The following is a 17,466-nucleotide window of genomic DNA, read 5'->3' on the forward strand; positions in this document are numbered from 1 at the left end:
GAGTTGACGGGAATGAAATACACACTGTTTGTGCCATGGACACAGGAAGATGCAGGGCTGCAAGGCAAGACTGGCAAGAGGAAAGGTCCAAATGCTCTAGAATTGCTGCTGCTTGAAGAGCAGGAAGGACGGCATGAAGAAGAGCACAACAAGACGGCCGGACAACATCCAATGACGAACGTCCACACAATGTGATGTGTCAAGTGGATCGATCTGTCTCTGTCACAGGTGTCTCACGCTGGTTTGGGACAGCCGTTCTCATCGATTCACCTGCATGCTTGGATGGGATGGGACAGCGCATCCCAGCAAGTCAGCATCCTCTCGATTTCGATGTGTCACACGCAGCGACAATTTGTGAACAACTTCGAAGACGTGCCGCGTGTGACACACCTATCTTGGATGGGCGTGACAATCGCATTTCGCGTTTCGCCTGCTGCTGCAGGTGCAGCGTGCGACAGACCTGACACCTTCAAACTCCCCTTGCAGCCTGCCTTCTCTCCGACAGCTGCAGGTACTCCCGTGTATCTTCTATGTTCTGTGACACACTCAACTGCTTTTGTGCTTGCGTGTGCTGCGAGATGACATGGCACATCTTCGCTGACTCATGCAATGTGACATGCCAAACAACAGCGCAAGCTATGTTCTCTTGTTTCGTTTCTTCCTTCTGCTTCGACTGCAGTACTGCTTCGTGTTTGTCCATGCTATTGCGTGACTCTTCTTTCTTCCTCCTCCCCGTATGTGCTTGTGACACCACCAAACTCCCAAACCACCAAACCACAATGGTTTCGTCGCCTGCCTTCGTTTCGTTTTGCCATTTTCCATGTTGTTGTCCCCACAGCCACAACGTCTGCAGCCACCCACCACAGAGATAATTTAACCCAGAAACAAAACAACCCTGACACAAGCACCGGCAGCCCTTCCCATCGCACCTTCGCGACAGCTGCAAACAATGTTCCTGGTTCGGCGATTTGCGAGGAGAAGGAAGAACAACACAAAGAGCAAGAAGGACAAACCAAGGAAGAGCAAGAAGGACAACACGAAGAGCAAGAACAAGCAGAGGAGGACGACGACACATGGGAGGGCTGTGCCGGGGGCACGATGCACCGCAGCTATTGACTTTGGCACAACCAACAGCGGAGCCGCGTACAAGCTCGCACAGGCAAGCGACAACGACGTCACGGCGCTGCAGTTTCCTGGTGAAAGCAACATCAAAGTGCCGACGAGCGTTGTTGTTGAGCGACAGGCGCCGCACAACGCTGTTGGGTTTGGGCCTTCAGCGACAAGCCGATATGAGGAAGGGCTGCACGCAATCTTCCACCGCTTCAAGATGCAGCTGTACAAGAACTCCCGCGCCAAGACGCTGAAGGCGGACGTGGGCGACCTGGAGCTGCCGACGGACTTGGTGATTGCACGCTGCCTGGGGCTGCTCAAGGACATGGTGCTGCAGCAGATCAAGGACCGCAACGCACTCACGCTGAGCGCGTATGAGGTGCAGTGGGTGCTGACGGTGCCTGCCATCTGGGTGGAGTCGTCCAAGGCGCTGATGCGGCGTGCGGCATTCAAGGCCGGGCTGATTGACACGGAGACCTCTGACCGGCTGCTGCTTGCGCTTGAGCCGGAGTGTGCTGCGCTGGACTGCCACGAGACGCTTGCTGCGGACCTGCTGAAGAAAAAGACCCGCTTTGTGGTGGTGGACTGTGGCGGGGGCACTGTGGACACGGCCGCGTTTGAGGTGATGCAGCCGAAGCCGAACGTGCGGCTTGAGGCGGCGCTGCCACCGCGTGGCGGCAACTGGGGTTCCACCCGCATTGACGAGAAGTTTCTGGAGTTCCTGCGCGAGCTGCTGGACAACCCGCCGTGCCTGCGCGCAAACACGTTTGCGGTGTTTGACATGCTGACGAGCGTGTGGGAGGACCGCAAGGTGAACTTTGACGTGTCACGGCTGAGCGACCCCGACGCCAGGCTGCGCATCAACCTCAACCCTGTGCTTCAAGAGATGGACAGGCCACCCAAGCTGGTCGATGCCGTGGCCCGGTACAACAGGAAGCACCCAGGCGCGAACCTCAAGTGCTTTGGTGCTGCAAGCCTGAAGCTGACCGCTGCGCACATGAAGACGTTCTACGACGAGGTGCTGAATGACATCAAGACGCACGTGCGTGAGCTGCTGCGCGACATGGGGCGGACGGACTATGTTGTGCTTGTTGGCGGGTTTGGGGGTAGCAGCTTTGTGCGAGATGCTGTGCGGGAGGTTGCATCGGAATCGGGTGTGCAGGTGCTGATCCCACCCCGGCCTTGGGCCTCCATTGTCATGGGCGCCGTCAGGTTCGGTCTTTCCCGGGCTGGCTCGTGCGACCGTCATGGTGCTGAACCTGCGCTCGTGATTGTTCGGCGATCACCTCTCACGTACGGCTTTGGCACGACCAAGAACGTCACATCGTTCAAGGCTGATCACCCTGGTGTATCGTACGATGGCCGGACTGAGTTCAATCGAGACGCAGGTCAAGATCAGGTCTTGGACGTGTTCAGTACATTTGTGAAAGTGAATGACCAAGTGCCTGTTGACCGCGAAGTCAAGCACACCGTGTACCCTCTCCGCCATTCACAGACCAGTGTGCGAGTTGACCTGGTGTCCTGTCCCCGAAGTAACGTTGTGTTTACCGATGAGCATGATGTGGAACAGCATGGCTCGTGCGTCGTCGCCGTGACGGAGCGGGGCAACCGGTCCGAGAAACCAATTGATGTGAGCATGAAGTTTGGAGAGACGGAGCTGATGATGTTCGTTCATTCGCGCACAACTGGTGCCAAGGAGCGTGTGCTACTTGACTTTGACGCCACTGCTTGAGGTGCTCTGCTGGTATAGTGAGTGGTATGTTTCTGACTCTGCGTGCGCGTGCGTGTGTGTGCGTGCATGCGTTTGTGTGTTTCTTGGATCAGGTGCTTCTCTTTCTTCTTTCTTTTGGATTGAACTTGTTATCTTTCGTGTTGGTGTTGTTCTTTAGCTTGTGGGGTCCTGTCAGTGCTCTGCTTGCCTCGTTGCTGCATGACGAGCGACAGCCGGTTTTGACTCCAAATGAAGGCTGTAATTCAGTAATTCACCCGACCCAAGAGACAAACGTGCTTCAGCATCTCAGCATGGTCACTGCATATCGAACGAAGCTATAGGAAAAACTCAAGAGCACACACACACACACACACACACACACACACACACACACACACACACACACACACAGACACACACACACAGACACACACACACACACACACACACACACACACACACATACAGAAACACACATACATGCGCAGCTGCGGTGCGTGGTGTTGTCTTGTTGTATCTTCTTATTTTGCCGCCCTTGCCCCAAATCTTACACACCCCATCACTACTTCAGCACTAGACTGACTTATGCTTGCGTTCTCCTTCGAAAAGGCAAACGTTTTGTGTCATATGCGACATGGTCGCACATTCAACACAGTCAATCATGACATGGGAGGCGCCGTCCCAAACCCGCAAAGCGTGACACAACATGAGTTTGACTCAGCAAGAACTGGGTGTCACGGTTGTGAGTGATTGCTGTGCATTTTCTGTTCTTGGCTCTGCAGTCACAAGAAGCCCTCCTTTGTCTGACCAACACCCGTCAACCCCGATCAGGTAGAGGGTTTCATGTTCAAAGAAGCATGTGTGTGCTCTCATCCGTGTGTATGAAGTGAATTGCTTCCTTATACTTCCCACCACCACCACCACCACCATCACCCTATCACCACCACTACCACCAGACCACCACCAAGCGCCCTCTCATGCACACACACACTTCTTCTTCTTCTTCTCTGTCATCTGGACAACAGGACGAAATGGAACCGAAGAGCACGCCGCTGTGTGGCGTGCGGTTGAACCAAGGCACTGGCCTTGGGCCGCGTTGGAGCATGCAAAGCACCCAGGCTGGGCCCATCGATGTGCCACAAGTGATGATTCTGGACAGCTTGCAAGAACACGTCGGTGCAGGGTCCACGGCACTGAGTGCAACGCTGAGGTGCGCCTTCACGGACGCTTCCCTGCTGTGCAGCAGTCGTGAGCTGTTTGACAGCCGCTCTCCCCGGTTCACGCACAAAACTGGGCACATCTGGAACATGGACACGCCCTGGGAGAGGTCCGAGATTGAGATGCTCAAGTACGTTGAATGGTATGCAAAACACATGCTGTACCGTCTTGACGTCCTACAAGAGGAGCTCCGCGCCGCCGAAGATACGCGCAAACTCGCCAGCACGAGGTCGCAAGGCATTCGCCTGAGCAGCGAGTTTCCCACGCCCTACGAGCTTGCGCGCAAGTACACGTCTTGCATTGAGATGCAAGGTAAGGTGCTGGAAGAGCTGCTACAAGGAGAGCTGCAGCCAGCCGCACTCCTGTTAGAGATTGAGCACGTGTATGCCCGTGTCGAAGAAGAGGTCGAAATGAAGTGCCAAGAGCTTGCAGCCATTTCCTGCGTTGAGCCAGACGACCCGCGCCTGCGATACAGCTTGCAAAACACCTTTCCCCGATGGGTACCGCCTGGGCTCACGATGGACGATGACGCGTTCGGGACAGCCACGCCCGGACTGAGGAAGATGCGACAGGGCTTGGTTCCCATCTTCGTCGCTTGTGCGATCACTGAGCCTCCCATCAAAGTCAGCCTGGTGCCCCAGGACGCCAAGGACATTGACAAGAATCAGTTCCTGGACATGCTGCCGCAGAAGAACGCAACTGGCGACGTGGTACTTGCACTGCCTGCGCTTGTGTGGAACGACGGACAAAACGACGTCATCCTGGCCAAGGCGAAGTACTTGTGGGAGCCAACACGCAGCAAGGGTGACATGGAGACAGCCGCCAGTGAACCCTGCACGCCCACGGCAGAAGCTACAGCAGTGCCCACAGCAGCGTCCATGAAAAGGGCACAGTCCAGCAGCGTTCAACCGTCCAAGAGCAGTGACTCGTTTGAGCTCGGCTCGTGCATTGACATCAATGTTGACGAGGACTGTGACAATGAGGCTGAGATTGAGGAGACTGGCTTCAACCACAGGCAACCACAGGTCATCCGCAGTCAGCCTCAACGCTCTTCATGGGAGAAGTACCCTTTTGCTTCTCGCTCACGTACGTATGATGTCGCGCATCACCGGCATTGAGTTTGTGTCTGTTTGTTTGTTTGTTTGTTTGTTTGTTTGTATGTGTCTGTGCGCGCGCATGTGCTTGTGTCTGTATGTGTGGCTGTTTGTGTCTGTTTGTGTGCATGCGTGTGTGTGACGGAGCTGTGCGACGACGACGTAACAGTTTGTGTGTGCGTGTCCTTTCAGTTGTGGTGTCATGCAGCAACCCCATGCGCGCTGTTGTTTACGAATGAACAATCATGAAGAAAAGACACAAAGGTGACACAGGCTACATGAAAGAGGCATATGGAGGTCAAAGCACAGGGATGAAAGGCATGCGGAGATAGGAGTGGAAGTGAAATGAAAAGAATGCACGCATTGATGACCCAAGGTGCTGTAACACTGTAGCGGCGAGAGCAAGCGCAAGGTGACAAAAGGAGAGCTGCAGCAAACCACAGGCTTGGCGAAGCACTTCGCTCCTTCAGGTTTGAAACGGAGCAAGTCTGATCCATGACAAGACTGCAATGTGAATGGGCGTGACTCGACCGACCTATGCCTATCCATCACCCAGCCCCACAGCCAACGACTACGACAGACAACCAACCGACAAACCAATGTGCATGTGCGCCATCACTCCTGTTGGGGCACCTGCGGTTCGGAAAGCTTCTTCAGCAGCGTTAGGGCCTCTTCCATCTTCGCCTGCACGTCAGCCATCTGCTCCTCCACCTTCCGCTCCACCCCTGACACTCGATTGTCCACGCCTGCCACCTCCTTCTTCAACGCGTGCAGCACGCCTTGCCACTGCACACCACCGGAGCCAGCACCACCCTTGGGCACGAGCACGTGCAGCCACTTTGGAAACAGCTTGGGGTTGCGCTTTTCCTTCTTGGTCATGAACTTCTCCTGCTCATGCAAGATGCGTGCGCGCAGCAGCTGGAACTCGATGTCTGCGCGGTCCTGGATGCGCTCGTACGAGTCTGACATGAGCGCAATCAGAAGGTTCAGCAGCACAACGGGGACCAGCACCATGGAGATGACAAACAGGATGCGCAGCAGCACCACGTAGTCGCCGTCAAAGGTGGCTAGGTCAAAGTCCGCCAGCAGCAGCATGTTGAACATGAGCAGCAGCCCGTTGGCCGGGTCGCCCAGCTCTTCCACCGGCAGCGCAGAATCATCACGCAGCAACAACCGGAACGACGTCCACGCGGCCACGATGCTGATGCCAAGCACCAATAGGAAGTAGCGCATGTCATAGCAGATCACGAGGATCATGCGCACCAGCGGGCCAGTCGACTGGAACGGCTGCAGGTAGTACAGCAGACGGTACCACCGAAGATACACCGCAAGCGCTAAGAACGCGCGCGCGTGCACCCACCCAGCAAAGTACGTGCCAACCACAACGAAGATGAGCGAAATGCTGGCCAGGTCCATCCAGTTCCACACGTAGAACAGGTAGTTGTTGATTGCCACGACTTGGCGCACTTCCTGCACCAGGTCATGAAAGGCCATCCCAGCGAGAAGAGCCACAATGACGACGGAGGAAATGTCGCTGGCGTTGGCGCTGCTGTTGTCGGCTGCACCCAAGAGCTGGACCAAGTCCTTGCCGCTGGCGTTGAAGACGAAGGTGAGCACGGTGATGAGCACCAGGGACAGCATGTACCACGCCGCCTCCCACAGAAACCTGCGCTGTCCAAACGTCTCCCACTTGAACTGAACAACGGCCCGCACGATGCGGCTACCAAAGAGCTCCGCTTTTCCCTTGTCTGCGAGGGCCCTGAGGAAGCTCGTCTCTTCCTTCCCAGGCAAAAAAGCCGCGGCATACGGGATGGGCACGATGCACGCCTCTGTCAGCGTCGGCGTTGCGCCTGCATCCTCAAGCTTGTGCAACACCTTCCCCTCACGCAGGCGCTTCCACAGGAAAAACTCGCCATACCCGCGCTCGTGGCCCACCACAATCATTTGCGATTCCGGCAGGCGGGTCTGCTGGTGGTCATAGTGGTGGTCGGTGTGCAGGGGCACAAGGCCCAGGCTGTCAAGGAGCTCCGCTGCTTGGTCTGGAAACCCCGCAATGAGGGCAATGAGGTCTTCCGTGAAACTTGTGTTGAGACCACGCACGTCCAGGAACCAGTGGTGCGCGTGGTGTCTGCGCTTGCATGCGTCTGCGTGCACGGCTCTGCTGATGATGCTAGTGACGTGGCTGACCATGCGGCTGTCCTTTGAACATGTGATGGCCGTTCGCAGCATCGAGGGCTGTGTGAGAAGATCCAGTGAGCCAGGCTGCACGGCCTCAAAAGCAGCTTGCAAATCTGCTGCACCATCACTCAGGGAAGCCAACCAGGCCACCAGCGGCAGGTAGTCGCTGCTGTCGTTGTCATTGTGGTTGTTGCTGTTGCTGGTGCTGGTGCTGGTGCTGGTGAGGTTGCTGCTGTTGCTGTGGTTGTGGTTGCTGCTGCTGCTGCTGCTGCTGCTGTTGTTGTTGTTGTTGTTGTTGTTGTTGTTGTTGTGGTTGCTGCTGCTGCTGCTGCTGCTGCTGCTGTTCCGAAGCTCCTGTGTTGTCGCTGAATTGACAGGTACGAGCGTCTGCAGCCACTCAGCCGGGGCACCCCTCAGCATCGCTTCCCTCAGATCGCGGTCGCGAAGTGCACTGCCGACGCAGGGGTCATGGCAGGGTACGCGACGATGATCGATGGCAGGGCCGACTGGCACAACCACAAGCGCGCGAATGTCGGAAAGCCACTGTTCCAAAAGCACGCGGTTGTTGCTGTCCACAACAAGCAAGTCGGGCAGGCCGCGAGCAATGACCACGGTGGGCTGGTGTTGCTCTGACGGTTGCATGGGAGCGGAGTACGGGGGTGACTCGTCAGCCGCTGCATGTACGCGCCCTCCCATCGCACAAGGGCGGCCAGGCACTCAGCTTTGGGAAAGAAGGTGATGCAATCCAAGGCGCTGGGGGTATCGATGCGCAGCGTGGTACATGGGGTGTCCGTGGACGAGTGGTTCGTCTGGCACAGCACCTGCGCCAATGTGTAGATCTTCACGGTGCCCTTCTCTCCGCCAACTGCCACGAGCTCATCGCTCGCTTTCACCGCCATGCACGTCGCGACCTTCAGTTCCGTGGCAAACGTGGCGACACATGTGACTGGAACCTCGCTGCTGGAACAGTGAGCCTCCTGTTGGCTCGGGCTCTGCTGGCAACCGGGCTGTGCGGCTGTTGCTTGCTGCCCCAGAGCCTGACGGAAGCGTTGTGCCTCCTCTCCAATTGCCCAGACACGGAGCGAGCCATCCCCCGTGCATGCGGCAACCCGAGGTGCCCCTGGCAGGGCAGCCATGGCAACGAAGCTTGGCGAGTCTGGGCTCTGCAAAGGAGCAACGATGGCAATGCACGTTGGAGCGGCTCTGTTGGAAATGTCCCACAAGCGCATCTCGCCCCGCCGTGTGCCAGACGCCAGGTATCGGCCATCGTAGGTGATGGTGAGGTGCTCAACGTCTCGCGTGTGCCCTTGCAGCACAGCGTCCTCACTCAAATCGTTGTCGAGCCGAAGAACGTGGATGCTGTGCTTGTTCGAGACGGCCACATGCGAATCATCGCGCGTCACGGCAAACACAGACTCCAGGTTGCCGGGCAGTTCTGTGCGCGCCAGAAGTGCGGACGTGTGCACGTCAAACACCAAGACGCAGCACAGCTGCCGAACAACGGCACGCTGCTCATCATGTGTTAAGCACAACGCGCCACAATCTGAGCCATTCCAGACCACGCGGGGTCGCTCGGCCTCCTGCACCCCCTGAGCAGCGAATGTCAACAGCGTCTGTCCGCTCATGCCGATGAGATGCTTGCTGCCAGGCAGCCACGCACACGCTCCGTGGCATGCAAGCTGCTTCACGCACTCGAAGCGTGCCAGGTCCCACAGGTAGGTGGCGTTGGGGTGCCTCGACACGAGGAAGCGGCCGTCGGGGCTTGGGAGAACCGTCGCCCCGCTGGCAATGTCGGTGTTCTCGTACCCTTGAACAAACGGCGGGTTTACTGCGGCAAGGGTGGCTTCGCACTCTTGGCGGTCTGTGTCCCAGAGTTTGAGCGTGCCATCCTTGCTTGCCGTGCACACCCATTGCGCGCGGCCCGGGGACGAGGTTCGGACCTCGCGCAGTGCAGTGATGACGTCCGTGTGGCCCTGGAGGTCTGCCAGCTCTGTCATGGACGCGAGGTCGTGAAGGCGGACGAGATGTCCCTCGCCAACGGGCTTGCTGAGGTCCTTGATGCCGAGAGCAAGAATGCGACCGTCACAGGTGGTGGCAATGGCGTTGATGTAGTCTCTTGCCCTTCAGCACGCGCCATGCATTGGCTTGGGTGTGCGGCAGGGACCACGCAAAGACAAAGTCCGTGTTGCCAAACGCGATCACTCGATCCATGGAAGGTGTCATCACGGCCTGTGTCAGGTGAAAGGCATCACCAAGCTCCTTGTCCACACGTGCATTGGCCGGCAGAACCGCTTGCAGAAGAACAGGCCTTTGTGAAGCAATGCCTTGCTCCGCCAAGGGATTCCACACAGCAACTGCTGTGTCGAAGACCTGGAGCAGACGCCGACAGTTGGTGTCAGGGGAGAACGCCAGATCGATGCACTCCTCCAAGTCGGCAGAAAGGTGTTCCACCTTCCCAGTACCGAGCCACACACGTCGCAGGTTGGGGTGATACCTGGTTCCATTGCTCCTCGCTTTCAGCGGGTTGAAGGTGTAGCAGTACACAAACTCAGCGTGCGCTGGCACCACGATGCGGTCCACACGCTCGCGACTGCCACTGTCCTGATCAAGCTCAACATGCACGTTTCGATCGAAACGTGCAGCACTTGCAGCGTGAGCGCGGGGGAGCTGAACGGGTGCCTTGCTTTTGTTGTCCGGACATGCAGCACATTCGCCTCTCTTGGGCAGTTCCTTGAACGCCATGCTTCTTCTTTGCGCTTCCTCCTGCTTTTGGTCTGTGGTTGTGGCGTGAAGTTGCGTGAAGCGGCGTGAAGTTGCGGTGAGGCAACTGAGGGAAGAACAGAGGAAGAGAGCTGAGGGATGCGAGCAAAGGGAGAATGCAGGGGAGCAAGAGAACACGCGACGAAGGTTGGCACAGTGCTGAGATGCTATGCAAGTGCTGAAACGGGGGACAACAAAACAAGCAAGTGAACAAAGGAAGCAAGCTAAACTTTAGCAATCGCCCCCTGTATGCATGGTGGTTTCGTTTTCTTTGTTCGTGTCGTTCTCTTTGTTCTTGTCGTGATGTGACCGTCGAAAGTCATCGAAAGTCGTGTCGATTGATCGGGCGAAGGACAACAAAGAGTGGGAAAGAGAGGCGGGTTTATCCGGACGATACCAGTGGCTTTTTGTGCCTGTGTTGTGTGTTTGTGTTGTGTGTGTGTGTGCGTGTGTGCGTGTGTGCGTGTGTGCGTGTGCGTGTGTTTGTTTGTTTGTGTGTGTGTGCGTGTGTGCGTGTGTGCGAGTGTGCGTGTGCGTGTGTTTGTTTGTGTGTGTGTGTGTGTGTGTTGTGTGTGTGTAGGTGTGTGTTGTGTGTGTGCGTGTTTACACTCTTACTCTTGCCAGGACCTTGACGTTCAACGGCGAAGAACGTGTTTAATCATCCATCAGCAGCAAGAAGCACAACATCACGTGGTCAACGATGGTCAACAGCACCAGCAAAGACATACAATACAATCAGACACACCCGTACACGTACACACGCATACAAACGCACACAACATACATACAAATGCGCACGCACGCCTACACAGCATTGCGGTCTGTGTTCTGGATAGGAACAAGGGCATGTGAACCACTGGTCTCAACCCAAACGTACTTGGGCTTGATCCACTCCACTGGCTCTGCTTCGCCTTCCTTGCGCGACGCGAGCCCCGGAAGCACAAACTTGGCAACGCCTTCACGCGTGCTGGACTGCGGTGGAACAAGGTACTGATCCGCTGTGATGTCCGCCACTTCTTGATGCTGCTCATCAAGCTCGATGGGCGGGTCACAGAGCCTGCAGGCAATGAACGTGGCAAGGAGCTTCCGGCGCGACACCGCTTTTGCGAGTTTGCCTAGAGATGGCAGAGTTACCTCCTTCACGACATGATCCGCCCAGGTGTGGAACGTCTGCTGCACATGTTGTCGAACCAGCGGCGCATCATGCTGCGCTTCGCACACGCCTGCCACCTGTTCTATTTGCTTGTTGACAAGGTCTGTAGCCTCCATGTAAAGCGCAAAGACCAACTCACTCAGTTGCTTGCGCTGTGCCTCGTCCTGGGCGATCTCTCGAGCGCGCTGTGAGCTGAGAAGGCGAGTGTACACTTCTGCAACCTGGGATGGTGTTGGCAGCTGCTTGAATTGAACAAAGTCGCCAGTGTCGTCAACATCGATTGCAGCTCTCAAAAAGTCGTCGCATGCTGACACGGTTGATTGCAGTGTCTCGTGCAGCTTCATCACTGCGTTGTTGAAGCTGGTGGCTGGTAAGATGATGAACTTGCCAGAATCCTCAATTTCAAGTGCTCCGGATTCCTGCTGTCGGAGCCGAACCTTTGCCGCATGATCATGTGCATCCAGCAGACGCTCGAAAAACTCCAGCTTCGCACCAGTCCAAGCAGATCGCAGGTGGCACGTCATTGTACGCTGGCCGGGATCGAAGGGCGGAAAACAAACGATGGGGGCGCGTTGCAGCTGTCCTTCATACAGGAGCATGGGAGGCCCACGAACTTCGACAACGACACCGAAGGCCATCGGCCTGTGTGTTGAGGTGCTTGAAGACATGGCTCTGCCCGTGTTGTCTGCTTGTCCCCGAACTATTGACTAAGCTGCAGCAAGCTCAAAGAGATGGTAGAATCGATACGAGGAGATTGGTTCAAATGTCGTGCTTGAACGTCCGACACGCAGACACGCAAGAAGGGCTGCTATCTGCGCTTCTGGCAGGGGGTGTGCGGTGGTGGGAGGTGAGGGCGCGGAAAGAAAATATGCTCCTTGCGCCACTTGTGCGCTTTGTCGACCCGTGTGTCTCAGTCTCTTTGTGTGACTGTGTGTGACTGTGCACTTGTGTGTCACTTGAGCTGTGCTTCTGTGTGCTTCTGCTTGCGCTTGGCTTGGTTGTGCTTGGTGGGTTGGTGGCTTGGTTGTGAGTTTGCACAGCCATGTGACACGTCATGGTGCCACGACCAACAACGAAGCAACCAGCGCACAGTCATGTGAACAAGAAGCACAGCCAGCAGACACAACTTTTCTCAGGCCACTCTCTCAAAACAAAGGAAGAGGAGGCAATCCAGACCCACAACAAGTGAGATGCGACATGGGCGGGTGCGTCGCATCAGCGATGTGTCATTCTCTTTGTTCTTGGACAGTTATTTGTATCTTCATCCAATATTCACAACGTTTCTTGCTTGCGAGCAACAACGGCACTGACTCAGCCATTGTGCCACTGCAAGACAACAGTGGAGGCTGTGGAGTGGACACCATGCTCTCAAGCCGGCAACAATGGCTTGCAGGCTTGCAGTGGCGGTGAGGCTGAGGTTTGGTGTGTCAACCATAACATTTGTGAGCTTGTGAGGTGACATGACTCACAGCACTCAGACTTGACACAACATTTGCAGCATGCAATGGCTTGGCGCTTGTGTGTGTGTATGTGTGTGTGTGTGTCTGCTTGTTTTGTGATGCCTGCTTTGTGTCTGCTTCTCCCTCTTCCTGTGTGTGGATCATTTTCCACACGTCTCCCTCCACCCGATCGCACTCACACACTCACTCACTCACAGACTCACACACACTCTCTCTCACTCACACACACACACACACACACACACACACACACCCGCCCCTACAACAGGACCAGCTGAACTAGCACTAAGGACACGTACGCAAGCAGCCGCAAGCAGTCGGAAGCAGTCGGAAGCAGTCGGAAGCAGTCGCAAGCAGTCGGAAGCAGTCGGAAGCGATGGATGCTAGAAGGTCAAGCAGCACAAGGAAGCCCGCTGTGAAGTGCACGGCTGCCCTTGAGTTTGGCACAACCAACAGCGCAGCGGCATACGCGCTGGCGGGCTCCCAGGACATCACGGCGCTGCAGTTTCCCGGCGCAACCAACATCAAAGTGCCGACGAGCGTTGTTGTTGAGCGACAGGCGCCGCACAACGCTGTTGGGTTTGGGCCCTCAGCGACAGAGTGTTATGAGGAGGACCAGCACGCAATCTTCCACCGCTTCAAGATGCAGCTGTACAAGAACTCCCGCGCCAAGACGCTGAAGGCGGACGTGGGCGACCTGGAGCTGCCGACGGACTTGGTGATTGCACGCTGCCTGGGGCTGCTCAAGGACATGGTGCTGCAGCAGATCAAGGACCGCAACGCACTCAACGTGAGCGCGTATGAGGTGCAGTGGGTGCTGACGGTGCCTGCCATCTGGGAGGAGTCGTCCAAGGCGCTGATGCGGCGTGCGGCATTCAAGGCCGGGCTGATTGACACGGAGACCTCTGACCGGCTGCTGCTTGCGCTTGAGCCGGAGTGTGCTGCGCTGGACTGCCACGAGACGCTTGCTGCGGACCTGCTGAAGCGGGGGACGCGGTATGTGGTGGTGGACTGTGGCGGGGGCACGGTGGACACGGCCGCGTTTGAGGCGATGCAGCCGAAGCCGAACGTGCGGCTTGAGGCGGCACTGCCACCGCGCGGCGGCAACTGGGGCTCCACCCGCATTGACGAGAAGTTTCTGGAGTTCCTGCGCGAGCTGCTGGACAACCCGCCGTGCCTGCGCGCAAACACGTTTGCGGTGTTTGACATGCTGACGAGCGTGTGGGAGGACCGCAAGGTGAACTTTGACGTGTCACGGCTGAGCGACCCCGACGCCAGGCTGCGCATCAACCTCAACCCTGTGCTTCAAGAGATGGACAGGCCACCCAAGCTGGTCGATGCCGTGGCCCGGTACAACAGGAAGCACCCAGGCGCGAACCTCAAGTGCTTTGGTGCTGCAAGCCTGAAGCTGACCGCTGCGCACATGAAGACGTTCTACGACGAGGTGCTGAATGACATCAAGACGCACGTGCGTGAGCTGCTGCGCGACATGGGGCGGACGGACTATGTTGTGCTTGTTGGCGGGTTTGGGGGTAGCAGCTTTGTGCGAGATGCTGTGCGGGAGGCTGCATCGGAATCGGGTGTGCAGGTGCTGATCCCACCCCGGCCTTGGGCCTCCATCGTCATGGGCGCCGTCAGGTTCGGTCTGTCCCGGGCTGGCTCGTGCGACCACCCTGGTGCTGCTGCTGCGATTGTCATGGTCCGGCGGTCACCTTTCACGTACGGCATTGAATCGAGCATGAATGTGGCATCGTTCAAGGCTCATCACCCTGGTGTGTCGCACGATGGCCGCACGGAATGGAACCCTGACTCCAAGGAGTACGATGTGAAGAAGTTATTTCTGACATTTGTCAAGGCGAACGACAAGGTGCCTATCGACCACGAGGTCAAGCACACTGTGTGCCCTGCTCGTGATTTGCAGTCTAGTGTGCGAGTGAACCTGGTGTTGTGTCCCCGAAGCAACGTAGTGTTTTCTGATGACAAGGATGTTGAGCAGCATGGATCAGGGTCAGTGGCAGTGAAGTCCGGAGGGAAGTGGTCAGACAAACACATCGATGTGAGCATGAAGTTTGGAGAGACGGAGCTGATGATGTTCGTTCATTCGCGCACAACTGGTGCCAAGGAGCGCGTGCTTCTCAACTTTGACCACACTGCTTGACCTTCGCTTCGTGGCTTTCTGGCTGGAGACTGCACCATGCATGCGCGACGTTTGTGGTGAATCCAAGTGCTCTGCACTCTCCTGGCTTGTTTGCATATTGTACATTCCACCTTGTTTCTTCTGCGTCGCCCTCTGTCTTGTTTCAACGCACACATTAAATACACTACGTTCGACCACGATGAACGCAATACTTTGTGAGTTTGGGCGGCAGCGTTTCGGGGTCCAAGTCACGCGTTCGCGCAGTGGATGCATGGGAGAGGTTGGTATTGGTGAATTCATCATGGCTCTTCAAACCAGCGTGCCTCTGTACTTTGGAATCAATGCACGTGGTTGTAAGGCTCATTGCGTCAAGGTGTTTACTTCACAGTTTGTGGCAACGTAACAGAATGAGGGAGAAAGATGGGTATTGAGAGTAAGAAGGCATTGGGGGAGGTGAGAGTAGCAACAAGAACGAAGGCATGCGGAAAGGGACGGTGAGGCTCAGTCATGGCCGAGCATACGAACATGTTGGACAGACGCACGTAGCACAGCTGGGGAATGGCGAGCAATCACAAGTCGCAACATTCCCGAAGCAGGCGTTGGAGGGAGGGTGATGAGCAGGGAGGCCGAGCACCTTTCGCTTGCGATGGGCAAACGTTGAAGCTTGTGTGCAAACGTACGTCTGAGACAGCTTGTGGTCAGCCTCATACGTAGCAGCGTGGGGCTGCGAGTCCTGCACCGCAGCCGTAACCTCGTGCTGTGCTGGCTGGAGTTGGTGCTCGCTGATGGTCGGTTCGGTTGTGTTCCAGGATACCTTGTGTGAAGAAGCACTTTCATTCTTCATGCATTCGACACAATCGCCGTCAGCAGACGATGCTGAAGAGACAGTCAACTGGGAATCGCAGTCCGTGTCTTTGACGCAGTCAGTGTCGGTGCACACCCCTGTCCCCGCGCTCGGAGCCTCGTGGACTTGGTGTGGATCAGTATGCATGTTTTCCTGGGGTTCCCACAGGTACTTCGCCTCGGCAAGCACCGCCTTCGTCTGTCCATTGCACCACACCAGTGCAGGAAGCACCAACGTTATCTTTGCAGCGACGTTCTTCTGCGGTAGCAGGTCAAGGTACTGCTTTCTGTCAACGTGCTGCGAGTCCTGGCAGGTGGAGTCGATGTCGATGGGAGGATCAGTGAGAATGCAAGCCATGAAGATGGGAAGCAAGTGGCGGCGCATCTGCTGCAGTCCACGCGTGTTCACCGTGCAAGCCCCATCATTCGCGGCAGCTTGTGTGCTCCACAGGTGGAAGCTGTTCTGAAGGCAGTATCGCACATGCGCATCTCCGGGCTGAACATGCGAGATTTCCGCAAGCTGTTGGCACTTGGCGCGAACAACATTCTCGGCATGGGCATACACGGCTTGAATGTCTGCCAGGAGTGCGGCTGGCTGCAGCTCTCCTTCCAACAGCTCTTCCAGCACCTCGCATTGCATCTCAATGCACGACGTGTACTTGCGCGCAAGCTCGTATGGCGTCGGAAACCCGCTGTTGAGGCGGATGCCTTGGGTCGTCACGGTGGACGCTGCGCGGGCCTCTTCAAGCGCATTCAGTTCGGCGTTCAAGCCATTCAGGCGGTGGATCATCCGGCGCACATGGTCGTCAGCATGCGGTAGCATCTGAACCACAACGGTTGACGATGTGTTCAACGCATAGGTGCTGCCAGGTTGCCGTGTCAGATGTACGACAGGGTGGCTGGGCTCAGAGTGCTTGGAATGATGAACAATCACGTCTGATTGGTCAACTACCACCAACGCCTTGGTGAACGCACACCGCAGTGTGGCAGCAAACGACCCGCCGCTCTGGACTTGGTCCTCATTGAGAGGCGTCACTCTGACCAGAACGGGTCGTTTGTACACATTCCAGCCATTGCGATTGGTCATTTCTTGGAAGAAATGGACTCCATTCTTCAAGCACACCAAGCCAAACTGCATGACGTCTGCTCGTCTGGTGTTGAGGAATGAAATAGGAGTAGGAAACATAGCAGGTAGCGAACGAAGGTTGATGAGCGTGATGGGCAACATGATAGACAGCAGACGCACAGTGAACACTCAAGATCAGCTGGGCTAGTCCAGCCATCACATTGCCAACAACTAGACGATTTCCTTGCAAGGCAAACGTGAAGCGCTGCAGACACTGCAAGTCACTGCAAGGCACGAAGGTGTTGAATCTCACCTGGTATGTTGAATTGGCAAACAGTGCTCTGTTCTTGAAGGCGCGGACAAATGATGCGGCCTCTTGTCACGATGGTTACCAGCCAGAAGGATGCAGCAAAGGTAGACGCTGGAGATGATACGAGGAGATTGGTTCAAATGTCGTGCTTGAACGTCCGACACGCAGACACGCAAGAAGGGCTGCTATCTGCGCTTCTGACAGGGGGCTGTGAGGTGGTGGGAGCCGAGGACACGGAAAGAAAATGTGCTCCTTGCGCCACTTGTGCGCTTTGTCGACCCGTGTGTCTCAGTCTCTTTGTGTGACTGTGTGTGACTGTGCACTTGTGTGTCACTTGAGCTGTGCTTCTGTGTGCTTCTGCTTGCGCTTGGCTTGGTTGTGCTTGGTGGGTTGGTGGCTTGGTTGTGAGTTTGCACAGCCATGTGA

The 17,466-nt window shown here is 56.4% G+C and overlaps 6 protein-coding genes across 6 annotated transcripts; 3 read left to right on the forward strand and 3 right to left on the reverse strand.

Moving 5' to 3' along the window:
• Positions 1–12: 12 nt before the first annotated feature.
• Positions 13–2,842, forward strand: PTSG_10884 (uncharacterized protein; the record flags this gene model as incomplete). The annotated part of the gene is made up of 2 exons (XM_004988210.1): positions 13–180; positions 941–2,842. The coding sequence occupies 2 exons, from the start codon at positions 13–15 to the stop codon at positions 2,840–2,842; spliced, it is 2,070 nt and encodes a 689-aa protein (XP_004988267.1).
• Positions 2,843–3,852: 1,010 nt separating this feature from the next.
• PTSG_10885 (uncharacterized protein) lies at positions 3,853–5,372 on the forward strand (the record flags this gene model as incomplete). Its single annotated transcript, XM_004988211.1, has 2 exons — positions 3,853–5,102; positions 5,342–5,372. 2 exons carry the CDS (start codon positions 3,853–3,855, stop codon positions 5,370–5,372), a joined length of 1,281 nt encoding a protein of 426 aa, XP_004988268.1.
• On the reverse strand, positions 5,312–10,053 carry PTSG_10886 (uncharacterized protein; the record flags this gene model as incomplete). The annotated part of the gene is made up of 3 exons (XM_004988212.1): positions 5,312–7,940; positions 7,967–9,432; positions 9,476–10,053. The coding sequence occupies 3 exons, from the start codon at positions 10,051–10,053 to the stop codon at positions 5,749–5,751; spliced, it is 4,236 nt and encodes a 1,411-aa protein (XP_004988269.1). The 3' UTR covers positions 5,312–5,748.
• A 658-nt stretch (positions 10,054–10,711) lies between these two features.
• Positions 10,712–12,358, reverse strand: PTSG_10887 (uncharacterized protein). The gene has a single exon (XM_004988213.1). The coding sequence runs from the start codon at positions 11,890–11,892 to the stop codon at positions 10,876–10,878; it is 1,017 nt and encodes a 338-aa protein (XP_004988270.1). The 5' UTR covers positions 11,893–12,358; the 3' UTR covers positions 10,712–10,875.
• A 672-nt stretch (positions 12,359–13,030) lies between these two features.
• On the forward strand, positions 13,031–15,024 carry PTSG_10888 (uncharacterized protein). Its single transcript, XM_004988214.1, has one exon. The coding sequence runs from the start codon at positions 13,061–13,063 to the stop codon at positions 14,840–14,842; it is 1,782 nt and encodes a 593-aa protein (XP_004988271.1). The 5' UTR covers positions 13,031–13,060; the 3' UTR covers positions 14,843–15,024.
• PTSG_10889 (uncharacterized protein) lies at positions 15,006–17,183 on the reverse strand (the record flags this gene model as incomplete). The annotated part of the gene is made up of 3 exons (XM_004988215.1): positions 17,044–17,183; positions 15,502–16,815; positions 15,006–15,201 (listed from the first exon to the last, which is right to left on the reverse strand). The coding sequence occupies exons 2-3, from the start codon at positions 16,800–16,802 to the stop codon at positions 15,006–15,008; spliced, it is 1,497 nt and encodes a 498-aa protein (XP_004988272.1). The 5' UTR covers positions 16,803–16,815; positions 17,044–17,183.
• Between the last annotated feature and the right edge of the window lie 283 nt (positions 17,184–17,466).

Source organism: Salpingoeca rosetta (genome assembly GCF_000188695.1).
Source record: "Salpingoeca rosetta unplaced genomic scaffold supercont1.37, whole genome shotgun sequence".
Classification (NCBI taxonomy): Eukaryota; class Choanoflagellata; order Craspedida; family Salpingoecidae; genus Salpingoeca; species Salpingoeca rosetta.

Bases quoted from the DNA above. Each gene is read 5' to 3' on its own strand.
- PTSG_10887 (XM_004988213.1), bottom strand. From the start codon at position 11,892: ATGTCTTCAAGCACCTCAACACACAGGCCGATGGCCTTCGGTGTCGTT.
- PTSG_10888 (XM_004988214.1), top strand. From the start codon at position 13,061: ATGGATGCTAGAAGGTCAAGCAGCACAAGGAAGCCCGCTGTGAAGTGC.